The following is a 13,084-nucleotide window of genomic DNA, read 5'->3' as shown; positions in this document are numbered from 1 at the left end:
CCACAGCCAAGATTAGAACCCAGGTTCTTGTTCTTTCTCCAGCCCCCACGATGCACACTTGGGGTGATCCCACACAGCTCTCTGGACCCTTGGAAGGGCTCCAGGTGCCTCCTCATCACATCTAGAAAGGACACAAAAGTGGGAGGGAGACATCACGCTGGAAGGACAATGGTGCAAGAATTCCTTGCCAAGGCCATAGCAGGGAACCAGACCCGGAAGTGATTTCCTAGGGAGAAATGGGAGGGGGCCCAGGCTAAGGGAACAGAGCAGATATTCCAGAGGTGACAGCCCGAGCTGGAGGGGGGCCCCTTTTTATTTGTGGGCAGGAAGGCCGGGCGGGGCCCTACATGTGCACACAGTTGTAGAGGAAGGAGAGGCAGAGGCTGGTGTAGTAGGTGGGGTAGTCCCGCAGGTGGCTGACGTGGGCCGAGGCTGAGAAGTCCACGGCCCGCACCAGCACCTGCTGCTCCAGCCGCGCCACCACCATGTGCTCGATGTCGCTGGCCCGGATGATGCGGTCGGCCTTGGAGTAGAGGTAGAGCTCGGGCCAGCGCGACGACTGCTTCATGAGCGCGTCGTAGTAGTTGATGTGGAAGATGGCGGTGATGGGGGCCAGCAGCAGCTTCACCAGGATGGCCGCCAGCGCAAAGGCCAGCAGCAGGAAGATGCGCAGCGCCGGCCGCTTGTTCTCCAGGATGGTGGAGAGCGCGCGCAGGGCGCCCACCACGTTGCTGTTGCCGGGGGCACTGTCGAAGATGGTGCCCACCACGCGCAGGTGGCTGAACTGGCGGTGCGTGTGGATCAGGTCCACCACGTAGCGGTACAGCATGACCCCCGCGTTGCTGAACACGTGGAAGAGCAGGGGCTTCTTCTCGATCTCGTAGTCGAAGAGCAGCTCCAGCAGCTTCTTAGCGGGGCCACGCAGGGAGGGGATGCCAAAGGGCTCCGCGAAGAAGGCCATCTGCCAGGGGGCCGTGTAGCGGATCACGATGCATCCCTGTGGGGCCCAGAGACAACCCCCCCCAACCACGAGGTCAGCTCCAAAGCTCTGCCGCTGGTCACTGCTCCGCAGGACCCTCCCCCCACACGCCATCCCACCCCCCACCCTTAGAAAGCTGGAGCCAGGCAAGTTCAGAAAGCTGTGAGGCCTTTCAGAAGTTTGCTTCCGCAAACATCAAGCACCTACTCTTTGCAGGTGCAGTCCAATGAGAAGCAGGCCGGCCCTCCCAGAGTTTCCCAGCAGCAGAGCACTGCAGTTCGGTTTGGTTTGGGGGGAACTAGGGGAGCCGGGGGCAGGCCCCGCCCCCTGGCTGGGCTCCTCCTCCCCGGCACCCACCAGTCCACTTCTGACCAGAGGGCCACCCATTCCCCCTTCCTGGGACCCTCCAGGACCAGCATCTTCCTTTCCTCCAAGGACCCCCAGGGAATCCCTTCACCATCATAGACACTCACTGGGCTCTCCTTTTCAGATAGGGGGTGCTTCCCTTCCCCCCTCCTCCCCAGCCTAGGATGTGGCTGAGGTCTCAGGGTGCTCCTCTCAATGCTGTCCCCAATGTGGGGCGGGGGGAGAGTTGGCAGCCCACTAGGACCTCTGGATCTTTTACAGAGTGACCACTGTCTGTCTAGAACGTAGCTCAGCTTTTGGAGCACCCAGTCGTGGGATTCTGCATCCTCAGTACTGTCCCCAACCAGGAGGATATAGGGAGGGGGCAGAGATGGCCCGGGGAGGGGGCTGGGAACAGTGCCAAGAGTAGGCCCTCCAGCGTCCCCAGAAGGACCCAGCTGCCCCTTCCAAGATCCCCGCACTCGCCCCTCCCTCTGTCTTTGCCTCTCTTCCCCCTTCCAGCCTGGCAGCTGAACCCCAAGGGGGCGTCTAGCTTTCCTTCTCTCCCCCCCACTCTATAAGGTCCCCAACAGTTCCCAGCCCTAAGCTCCTTCCCCCAACAGCAGGGACCGTGCAAGGAAAAGGTGTGGGTCAGACTGCAGCATATGACGGGATCATCTGGGGCCCCCTTGAGACTCTAGGACCTCTGGACCTTCTCTTGAGCTCCCCTTGGGGGGGGGGCAGGAAGGCCTTAGGCTTAGGCTTATGCGGCCCAGGGGAGCCAGCTCAACTGCTCTGTCCACAAGGTCCAGGAGGCAGGACCCCGGGGCCCTTGGGGCCATCTTTCCCTGGCCATGAATCACAGAGACCCTGCGGAGAAGTCCCTTCTCTGTTCTGTGCCTTCCCTTGTGGAACCCAAGCCTATCTGCCCTCACAGATGGAGAGAGAGATCCTCCTGCCCAGGAAACTCTTTCTCCCCAGCAGGGAGGGCTGCTCCCCCACCACATGGGGACATGACTTCCTAGTCCTTGACCCCCAAACACTTAGGGACCTACTCTGTGCCGGGCCCCACTGACCTCGAGGAGCTCCCATTCTCTCAGGAGCCACACTGTAATTGGGGAGGGGGCTGAGACCCGGTGCCCTACGGGGATAGGGCCTGCTGCAGGGGCGGCTCTGGGCTGGATGGGAAGGATGTGCTCTGGGCACGGGGCAGCTTGTGCAGAAGTATGGCCAGGGCAGGGGAGGACATGCCCAGGCCCGCAGCCCCCCGAGACAGACGTAAGGGGAAGGGGGAAGAAGCCAGAGGAAGCAGATGACACAGGCCTTTTACTCTGAAAGCTGTTGCTATTCTGCTCCCCCAAAACAGGGCTGGGACTGTAGGCCACTTCCCAGGGAGCCCTGAATAGTCCCTAGCCAGGGACTCACTGACAGGCTGAGTGCCTGTCAATCATCAACGCCCTGACCAATGAGGGCAGAGCTCAGTGGGGGGGTCATTCAGTGGTGCCTGGACCTGACTAGGTGGGATGGGGATGAAAGAGGATGGGGTGGGTCTGCCCTGACCTGGGGAGTGGAGCAGAAGCCCCCTAGTCCAGGGCCTGAGGAGAAGCTACTCTCCCCCCAAAGGGCAGAAGCAAACAGCCAACCAGGAATGGGCTTGGGCCCAGCGGTCAGCCCCAGGAAGGCACCCAGAGGCCGCTCCACAGGGCACTCGGGGTCCCACTCCATTACCGTGTCCACAGTCCACAGGAAAGGACAGGTGACTGGGGAAAGGGCTCCCTGCTCCACATCTAGGGCCTGTCACATCTGTTTCCTGGGGAAAATGCCTTTTTAAGGCTCCCCAGTCATCCCAGTGAAACAACAGAAAAAGGGATTTGCTTCCCCTCTACACTGGACAGCACCCCAGGCTGCAGGGGGGGGCTCTTGGGGCTGTGAGCCTCTCGGGGTCAGCATCCTCATCTGGATGGAGGAAGACCTTGGGGGAAAGCACAGGGCAGAGCCCAGGAGGCAGAGGCCGGGCCAGTGGGGAAGAGAAAACCCCATCGCCAGCATGAACACAGACCTCCCCCTCACAAAGCTCTGGGGCAGAGGAAACCAGGCCAACAACAAAAATCCTGGACTGTCGGGGTTGCAACAGGGCCAGGCAAATGCTGCTAGAGAGTCTCCCAGGCTGAGCCACTGGGCCTAGGGAGAAAGCTCCAAGTGCCCGGCTGTGGGAGGAGACCCAGTCGGGGTGACCCCAGGGAGCTCCCTCTGCCTGCCCCCTCACCCAGTGAGCTGCTGCTGGGGCAGCCTCTCTTCCCAGAAGGGCCACCCTAGGCAGAGCCTCTGGCTCTGCGGGCTCCGATGGCCCCAGGCCTGAGATGAAGGAGTTAAGCCCAGCCTGGCCTCCCGGCCTCAGCCACTCCCCAAACCCCTTTGGCCTGGCTCTCAAACCGCCCCCCCCCCATACTGACTCCAGCTTCCTCCCCTCCAGCCACCCCAGCTCTGGGCCCCTTCCCGAGGAGTGCGGCCCTTCTGTCTCTGGCCTGGCTCCTGCTGAATTTGCCACCCCCCGCTCCCCACCCGGGAGCCCTGGCTGCAGGGGACGTGCTGTCCAGCACGGAAGCTCTCTGAGGGCAGCATCTGTTCTCTCAGTGTGCCAAGCACAGGACCTTGTACACAGCAGGTCCATAACCAATGCTGTCCCCACACAAGCTCCTGCTCCCACTTTCCCAGCCCAGAAAGGAGGGAGAAGTGGCCGGGGGACCCTGAGGGGCCGTCGAGGCTCCCGGCAGGCAGGAAGTGGCCACAGCCACTCACTCACCCTGTTGAAGTAGATGGCACTGTACTTGGACAGGTTTTTGTCTGTGCAGCCTCCCCAGCCCAGCAGAATCACCACCGGCTGCTGATTCCCTCTCTCCCTTCTCTCTGGGTCTATGCCTGTTTCTGAAATATAATCCAGGATCAAGCTTCCTCCTGAGAAAAGAGGCCCGTGGCAGGCTGTGCCCTCTGCCCTTCCTCCCACCAGCCTCGGGACCCCACAAATCACACCCAGGCTTTCATCCTGTGCCCGGGGCCTAGAGCTGAGAGGGACCCTCGGGGGCTTCACGTCCAACCAGGACCTGTAAGCTTGAAGTCAGCCAAGCCCAGTGGGGCCGGCCCTTTACAGCTCCCAGAGGTCGCACCCCGTGTCGGGGCTGGAAGGGCACCGAGATCAGCACCCCCACCCCGCCCCAACTCGGCACTGTCCATCACACCATCCAGCCTCTCCTCTGCCAGGTCTTCCAGAGCCACGGCCACCTGGGGGGCAAGGGTAGGCTCAGACCTGTGTCCCCTGGGGCTGCACTGAGCCATCAAGGGTAAAGCCAGTGGGCCAGTACACATTCATAAAAACACCCACCATGTGCCAGGCACTGGGCTAAACCCTGGAGCTACAAAAAGAGTCAAAAGAGAGAGGGGGAGGAGCAACAGGCAAACCTGCACAAGGGGTAAACCGAGGGGGGTAGAAGGGCTGAGGGAGGTGTCTAAGGGGAGCTGGAATTTTACCTGGGGCTTAAAGAAAGCCGGGAGGCAGAGGTGAGGAAGGGCATCCCAGAGGTGGGGGCAGCAGAAAAAGTGCAGAAAGCTAAGACAGAGAGGTCTTGTTTGTGGGTCAGCTGGGCCACTCTCACCAGACAGAGGGATCGGGAAGGACCTGAATGCCAAGTATGGGGCATGGGGAGCCCCCGGACACCCCGACGGCTGAATGGAGCCCCAGGGCCAGCGTGAGCTCCGCGGCCCCCAGGGGGTCTAACACCCAAAGCGGCTCTTGGGCCGGTTTCTGCAGCCGAGGCAAACACGTCAGAGGCTGCCTCCGCTGACAGCTTCCAGAAAAGCCCAAAAGCTCCATCGGAGCTTCCGACCCCTGGCCACGTCCTCGACTTTAATGTTTCAAAAAATTCAACTCCACAAACAAGTTTCTAACATGCCAACTGAGAGTCACTGAAAATGCAACAACCCTCGTCCTTAAGAAGCTCCCCGGCGTGGCGTTCCAAGCTTCGAGGCCCCTCCTTGTGGAGGAGACGGCCATGGCAGGTGGGGGGGCAGCGGAGGGTCTGTCAGGAACAAAGGCAGTGGGAAGGAGAGCTCTGGAAGCGGGGCTCCCGGAGTAGCCCCGGAACTGGAATCCTCAATCCTCCAGTAAGGAGAGTGGAGAGGCCGGCCTCCACATTCTAAGTAAAAGGCCTCCCTGCCCATGCCTAGCAGAGGGCCCCGCCTGAGAGGTGCAGGCCCGGGGGCTTCTAAGAGGGGTTTCCCTCCTGTTGCTAATAAGGGGGGTTCTTGAGAACAAGCCTGGAAGGGGCTGAGGAGTGTCACAGCCTGAGCCCACCTCTTCTGGTCACCTTTCCTGTGTCTCGTGGACCAGGATTTGGCAGCAGAAGGGAGCTCAGCAGCACCCAGGCCCATCCACCCCTGGCTGGAACTCCCCTCGGGGCACGTCAGTGAGGGGCTGTGCACAGACCTCCAGGGACACTCTCCTTTGGGGAGCCGCCTTCCTGACAACAAACCTCAACCTGGCCCTCAACCACCTCCCCCTTGCTCCCACTTCCGTCATCCAAGGTCAAGTACAAGGTCCCTCCTGCACAGGCTCCCATGCCCTTCTCCAGGCTAACCCGTCCTAATCCCTTCAGATAATCTTCACAAAGCAGGCCCTTCCCCCTCCCTGCCGGCCTCCACTACTGCTCTCTGTTCTCTCAGTGTCCTCATTAAGTCCTGGCATCCAGGCTGTCCATAATCCTCCCAGTAAGGTTTGCCAAGGGCAGAGGCCAGAGAGAAGGGTCACCTCCCTGTTTCTGAGATGAGAGGCAGAGATAGGAAGGGGGGGCGGTCTACAAACCCTTCTGGGAGCACAGCAGCATCAGGAAAAAGCCCACCCCACCCCATCTGCTTGGAGAGGGCCCCCCCACACACACACACAATTACACACCCCATGTTCCTGGAAAAACCAAGGCTGCTTCGCCAGAGTTAAGAAGGGTCCCTTCCTTATGGAGCCCCGGTGGCTCTCCCAGGACAGCAAGGGCACTACCAGAAAGGGACAAAGAAAGGACGCTGCCCTCCAGCTTCTGACTAAGATTTATGGGACCAGGGAGTGGTGACCTGTAAGTTTCAAGGCTCTGTTAGAAAGAGAGTCAATATATCAATCGTTGACCCTTGAACTACAAGCGCCAGCATGCTCTTGTAGAAATTAATGGAATCCCAAAATCTGGGAGTGAGGGGCGGTTGTCACCTGCAGACCCTCGGGCAAATCTCTGGGACCCCGAGGCTGGTGCTTCCTCCCTGACCACACACCCTGGCTCCTGGGCACATTTTTCCTGGCAACTTAATTTTTTTGAAAGTTTCTGGCCAGCTCAATCGGGGGCAAACGGCACCAGCTCTGCCATCTAAACCTCCGGATCTGGGCCAGGAGGATGACGGGCAAGGGCGGGGCTCCCTTTCACATGCCCACTTCATAGCTGAGGAAGCAAGCAGCCCAGGCCCAAAGTTCCAATTTGGAACACTGCCCTGACCAGGAGCCTTCAGCCTCAGGAGGAAGGGAGAAATGTCAGAGAATTTCCCCGATGGGGAATGAAAGCCCAGGGAGAAGCTGAGACAGCCAGGATCATGCAGATCCTCTAACTCCGGAGCTAAACCTTCCTTCCTTTGAACCCCAGGTCTACAGGGGAAGAAAGAGAAATGAAAGGAAGTGACCTATCCAGAAGCTCTGCCCCACACAGAACCCTCTGGTACTAGCCTATGCAGGGGCACACAGCATTAGGGCTGGACTCTGGGGACCTGGGCCTTTGGGCCCCCTGGCTCCCCGGCCACACTGACACCACCGTCCCAGGGGTCATAAGAACCAGAGAGGTGCAAATCCTTGGGGACGAGCCAGGGGCGGCAGGGCCAGGCCACGCGATGAGCTTCCTCCTGGCCTCACGAAGAGTAGCACTGGCCAGTCCTTCCAGGGTGTGATGCGGAATCACAGAGCCCTGAGTCCTGGACAAGAAAGCTCCTTGCTCACAATTCAGAGTCTACTATAGCATACGGTACGGATTGTCAGCCTCCTTGCCGTCCCCCACTCAGCACATGACTTTTACCAACACCTTTGTTCTCACTCCTTGCCTCCCTTCTCCACCTCTTCCAGGAAGCCTCCTTGGGCTCCAGACTCCAAAGCCCAGCCCAGCTCCAAGCTCCACTCGGCCCCTGCCATCCATCCCTGCCTCATGTGGCCCTTGGGCTCCTTCCGCTGGGTCCCATCTCCTCCTATTGGGTGAAAAGCTCCAGGAGGGCCAGGCTGAAGTCCTTCCCAGGCTTAGTGCCTGATGCTCCCTCCTCCCTAAGCCTTGGGGTCCTCTCTATAAAACAGGAGTGGGAGGGAACTGGACACTCTCCATGAGCCCTTCCTTGCCAGCTCTGCCAGCCCCACTCCTTCTCTTCCCCACTCCCTTTGCAGTCCATTGGCTGCTCAAGGCCAAATCCGTCCTTGCCATGTCTGCCACTCACCCCTCAGCCAGGGAAGCCATCAACCGAGGATTAACAAGGGGCCCCAGCATCGTAAGCTGAGAACAGGTTTAAAAGGTCACCGAGAATCTCCCAAGACTCGTCCAACTGGATCACTCCCGCCCACTGCCAGGATCCACTGCCAGCAGGGCCTAGAGAGCCCCCCTTAGGGGAGGTCTGGGACAGAAGCTGGACGCCCTTTGGGGCCGCTTACCGAAGGGAAGGGGTTCAGACAGGAAGGTATCTGGAAAGGGAACAGTGAACTGCTTTCAAAGACAGTAGATGACAATGGCTTTCTATTTCTGGGCCAGCAGACAGCCCCTGCTCAGAGGCACAGGGCACCCAGCAAAATCCACTCTCCAAGGAGCTTGCAAATCGCATCAAAGGGGCTTTAAATGGAAAAGGAGGAGAGAAGACGAAAACTGCCAAGGAGGAAATCCAAGAGAGATCCCAGAGAGAGGAGCGACAGAGCCAGAAAAAAGGCGAGCCGGACTTTCACAATATGACTAATGTGGATACAAGTGTAACGTGGCTGCGGGTGTATAACATATCATTGATTGCAGTCTTGGGGAGAAAGGAGAGAAGGGGAAAATTTTGTAACTCATTACGAAAATGAATGTTGAAAACTATATATGTAATTGGAAAAAAAAATAATATTCAGTAGGTGGGGGGAGATGAGCAGGAAAGAAGCCAGAAATCCATTAAAGACAAAATCACAGAAAAGAGCCACGGGAGTCAGCAGAGTCCAAAAGTCTCAAGCCCCACCCACCCCCAATGGAATCCTGGGTAATACACCTGACAAGCGGCTCTCCATCCTGACTCAGTGGGCCTCTCTGCCTTTCCCTCCTTGGCTCCTGGTTCTGAGCCCTGAGTCCAAGTGACCAACCTTCACAAAGGAAGAAGGCCCTCGGCCCTCTCCCCACTCTGTGCCAGGACCAACACTCCCACAATCCTCATGGGATTTCATGGTCCTTCATCACAGTGGCTGGCCCTGAGCTTCCCCGACATAGGAGAGCTGCCTTGGGCAGCAGACAGGGCCCACCACCTCCCTCTTCCTGAACCGTGACCTCCCTAACACAAGCCAAGCTCCCTGAACTTCGGGGGCGGCCCCACCAACCTGCTGACCCTCTGAGCTTCCAGTCGCCCCAAAGAGAGGCCGGAGTTCTGGGCCAGCTCTTGTCTAACCAAGCCTCCCCTGCGCTGTCCTTGGACTGCTGATTGTTTTTCCTACCCAACCTAACCTTATGCTTTTACTTCTATTGGATTTCCTTTTATCCAGCTTAGCCCCGCACTCTGGGTGGCCTGCCAAGCTCCTCAGCAAGCGGGCTCTCCCTCCCAGCTCTGTATCAGCTGCACATCTGATAAGCACCTCTGGCCTTTAACCAAATTCTTGATAAGCAGGTAAAAAAGCACAGATCCCCGGGAGGCCTCTGCCTGCTGACATGAACCATTAACAGACTCGAGCGCGGTCACACAGCCTGTCTGGAACCCATCCAATTGTGTCCTATCTCTCCATCTTTCCCAGGAGAACAGGGCCTAGCTACGTTATCAAGCCTTCTGCTAAACTCCAGGTAAATGATTATCTCTGGCATCCCCTGACTTCGCAGGGTAGCCGGGCAGTCTGTCACAGCGGTCCTGGCCGCTGCTTCCTTTGGGAGACATTCCCAATCACATCTTTATTTGGTCCACAGCCCTCCCAGAATCAGGCTCACTGGCCCACAGCCGCAGGAGTCCATCCTCTCCACGTGACTCAGCAGTTCGAGCCACGAGTGTGAGGGACTCCCCAAAAGTGTCGTTCACCTGGACTCCCAAGGCAGCTCAGGGCTCTTTCAGTCCACACATAACTTGGGTATCAACTTCCTCTTACATTTCTGCTCTGTCCTTTCCAGTCTCCTTCATGGAGAAAACAGAAGCAAAGCAGCGGCCTTTGCCCGGCCCGGCCGCTCCCAGAGAAGGTGCACTTTTTATGGCTTCTCTGGCCTGCCTGGACTCCCCTCAGATCCAGTCTCTCCACTGAAAGTCTGTCTTCCTCCCCACGTGCTCTCCTCCTCTCCACTCACCCCAGGCCTTTCTGAGGGCGGGCCTTCCCTGGACTGCGGCCACAGACTTTGGGCTCCGGCTCTCCTGCCATTTCACCCAGTACTCGGCTGCCGATGTTCTTAAAGGTGCCATGTGGCTGCTGATACTGCCGAGGCCAGGAACAAACGCCTCTGCTGGGCCTTTCAAACCTCTGCCACCTTGCTGCGACAGCCTCTCTGGCACCCTTCACACTCTCTGGCCCATTCAAGTCGGCCTCCTCCTTGCTCTCCATCCAAAAGGCCTCATTTTGATTAAGCCATGGGTCTGTTTTCTCACATTTATAAAATCCATATATTCCTTAAGAATAGGGACAATTTCATTCTTTGCAGTTGTTCTGTCAGTGCTTTGCATAGTGCCTGACAACTAGTAGGCATTTTAATAAAAACTTGATTAAAAAAAAAAAAAAAAAAAAGCTTCATTTTCCACCTCCAAGCTTTTGGCCAGACTGCCTGCCTCCTACACCTAGAATGCCCTCCCTAATTTCCTTCATGGTTCGATTTAAGCCCTTTCCACCAGCAGGACCATGTCAGAAAAGCCAGAGGCCGGAGCAGACTGTGAAGGGCTTTAGGGGGATCCACAGTCGTCGGTGGGTTTAAGAGGAAGGGAACATTCGTTAAGCTGTGACTATGTAGCAGGCACTAGGCTAAGAGCTTTGCAGAGACTATCTCCTTTAAACTTCACAACAAAACCCACAAGACGACCTCCACTCCACTGATTAGAGAAGACAAAAAAGGTCACATGGCCTCGGTCCCCCAGCTAGCCCCAGAGAGACCCGACCCAGGGTGACCTCCCACCATGCTCAGACAAGCAGGAAGAGGATGTCAAGAGTGTGGGGTCTCACGGGTCCCTGGAGCAGGGGACCACCAAGGTCAAAACTGCCAAGAGGTGGAGGAAGAGACCGGGTATAGCCACAAGGAACTCCCAGGTGATGCAGAGGGGTCAAGGCCTGGAAGATGACATAAAGGTCTGAGAAACAAAGGAGTAAGGAGGTGGATAGTAAGAGGAGACGTCTTTTTCTTGCAATCTGGCTGTGAACGGGGAGACTCTGGGATGCTCTGTGCCCCCAACACAAAGACCTTGCCGGTTCAGCCTGTGCCCAAAGCATCCCCTCTCTGAATTTACCCCGTGCTCCCCTTTCGCTTTTACAACCTTCACAGTCCGCTTCCGCCCTACCTCCCAGCCGCACTGGACTTGCTCCCCCGTCCCCCGCATCCGCACAACGGAATCAGGCCACGCCGGCCATCTCAGTTGCTCGCGGTCTCCATGTTCCCTACACTTAGAAGGCCCTCCTCACTATCCACACCCATGTCATCCCTCTTCAAGCCTCACGCCCTCTGACTCTTCTACTCGCTGCATTAGTGGATAATGTGTCTGTCCCCATGGCTGTCCCCCGAAACATCGGCTTCCCGCAGACGGGGCCTGTTGTTACCTCAGTGTCTGCAGCTGCCCAGCACATGGCCAGCTTTTCACCACTGCTCCATGACTGACAGAGTGAGAATGACAGGAATGGAGGGGAGGGGGTTCAAAGTCACTTCTCTTCCCCCTCCAAGAAAAACTCTTCTTTTAACATTAAAATGTTAAAAATACTAAATGTTAAAAGTCAATTTCTCTGTGCTGGACCCTCCCTTTCTGGGCCTTCCCTCCTTCTCTCACTTATGGACGCTGGAAGTCCCTCCCCTTTCCTAAACTCACCATTCAGAGGGCAGAAATGGATCTGACCCACAGCTGGGGGCTGGCTCCCGCCTGGATGACAAAGACCCAAAAAGAGCTTAGACTAGAATGTTCTGACTTTATTAAGAGTGAATAGGAGTAAATGTCCAATCAAATGCTTAAAGTCCATATACCTATATAATATAAACACACACACACACACATATGTACGCACACAGACATTCGGGGAGGGGCTGGATGGAGGGGACGTTAAGCCCCGCCCCCTGAATCAGACACCTGGGGCCCGAAGGGTCCCTTCCCCCCTCTTCCTCCCCTCCCCCCCCAGGCCTGAGATTGACGGATGGGTCTCCCTGAGCCTCGAGCTCCCTCCCTCAGAGAAGCAGAGCGCTTGGCTCCTGACAGCGCACCCCCCCATCCCGTCCTAGGGAAACATCCCGAGCCACGGGGAGCGCCCGCGATTCCCAGAGCCGCGGGGCCGGGGCGCCAGCGGGGGCGGGGGCGGCAGCGGGGCCGGGAAGACGGGCCCCCACAGCAGCCTTGGCCCGAAGTCCACAGGCCAAGAGAGCTGCGTCCGGGAGCCGGGCGGCGGCAGAGGCCCGGGGCTGACCTCTGAGGACGCTGCTGCTCCCAGGGTCAGCAGGGCTCGGCCCCGAGGGGGAGCTTGGTCACTTCGGAGCGCTCCTGTCTCCAGGCCCTGGTCCCGACACAGGCGCCCCCCCCCCGTGGGGCCCCACAAGCAGGCCGGGAGCCTGTGGAGCAGGTATCCCGACATCGGGCGCAAGGGGGGGGGGGCGGGATGCAGGGAGACTCCCACAGGTGCTCAGAGGCCCCGGGAGAAGCCTCAGGGCCGGGGGGTGCACGGAAGAGCCCCCTCGCGGGGCCCGGGACCCCCACACAGGACGGGTGTGTTCTGGGGACGTGCCCAAGGGGGTATGAGAGGGGGGCATGGGGAAGTGCACGTGGGGGGCACGGAGAACCGCGGGCTAGGGGGGGTCTGCACTGGGGACACTCCTAGAACATGCCAAAGTTTACGTGCGGGGGAGCATAGGGGGCGCCCTCCACGGGGGCGCGTGGGTGTGTACGAGCCCCGCTAGAGGAAAGGCTGGGGGAGGAGCCCCTGAGAGAAGCCCTGCGCCCGCCACGCGCCCCCAGCCCCATACCCTGAGAGCGCGAGACCGGCTCCGGAATCTGAATGGTCACGTCCAAGTCGTCGGAGCCCATGGCGGGTGGCGAGGCCCTTCCAGGGTTCCCTCCCGGGAACCCTCCCTCCCTCCCGGGCCAGAGTCCCCTGTGCCCGGGACTGGGTCGGGGCTCCGCGCACGCTGGGACCCTCCCTTTCCAGTTCTTCGCCCCGCCTCCCGCATAGGGAACCGGAAATCCCACCCCCTACCCCAGAACAACCCAATCAGAGATTAGGATCGCACTGTGACCTGCCCGGGCTTCATGGCAACGGCGCCGCTCCGCCCCTGCTCGTGGTCGTCGCGTCCGCAGCCATAGCAACTGCACCCACTCGCC

At 58.8% G+C, this 13,084-nt stretch overlaps 1 protein-coding gene across 4 annotated transcripts; it reads right to left on the bottom strand.

The window, feature by feature from the left end:
* Nucleotides 1–273: 273 nt before the first annotated feature.
* Nucleotides 274–13,021, bottom strand: TMEM53 (transmembrane protein 53). 4 transcript variants are annotated; one of them, XM_074266131.1, is made up of 3 exons: nt 13,000–13,021; nt 4,128–4,249; nt 274–997 (listed from the first exon to the last, which is right to left on the bottom strand). In XM_074266131.1, exon 3 carries the CDS (start codon nt 959–961, stop codon nt 344–346), a length of 618 nt encoding a protein of 205 aa, XP_074122232.1. In that variant the 5' UTR covers nt 962–997; nt 4,128–4,249; nt 13,000–13,021; the 3' UTR covers nt 274–343. The 4 variants fall into 4 exon arrangements, with proteins under 4 accessions (XP_074122232.1, XP_074122229.1, XP_074122228.1 ...); XM_074266128.1 differs by lacking the exon at nt 13,000–13,021 and adding an exon at nt 12,730–12,949; XM_074266127.1 differs by lacking the exon at nt 13,000–13,021 and adding an exon at nt 12,730–12,935 and having other exon boundaries at nt 4,128–4,279.
* Nucleotides 13,022–13,084: the final 63 nt, after the last annotated feature.

Source organism: Sminthopsis crassicaudata, chromosome 4, assembly GCF_048593235.1.
Source record: "Sminthopsis crassicaudata isolate SCR6 chromosome 4, ASM4859323v1, whole genome shotgun sequence".
Taxonomy (NCBI): domain Eukaryota; kingdom Metazoa; phylum Chordata; class Mammalia; order Dasyuromorphia; family Dasyuridae; genus Sminthopsis; species Sminthopsis crassicaudata.
The sequence above is the reverse complement of the archived record's forward strand: the minus strand, read 5'-3'. Positions and strand labels throughout refer to the sequence as shown.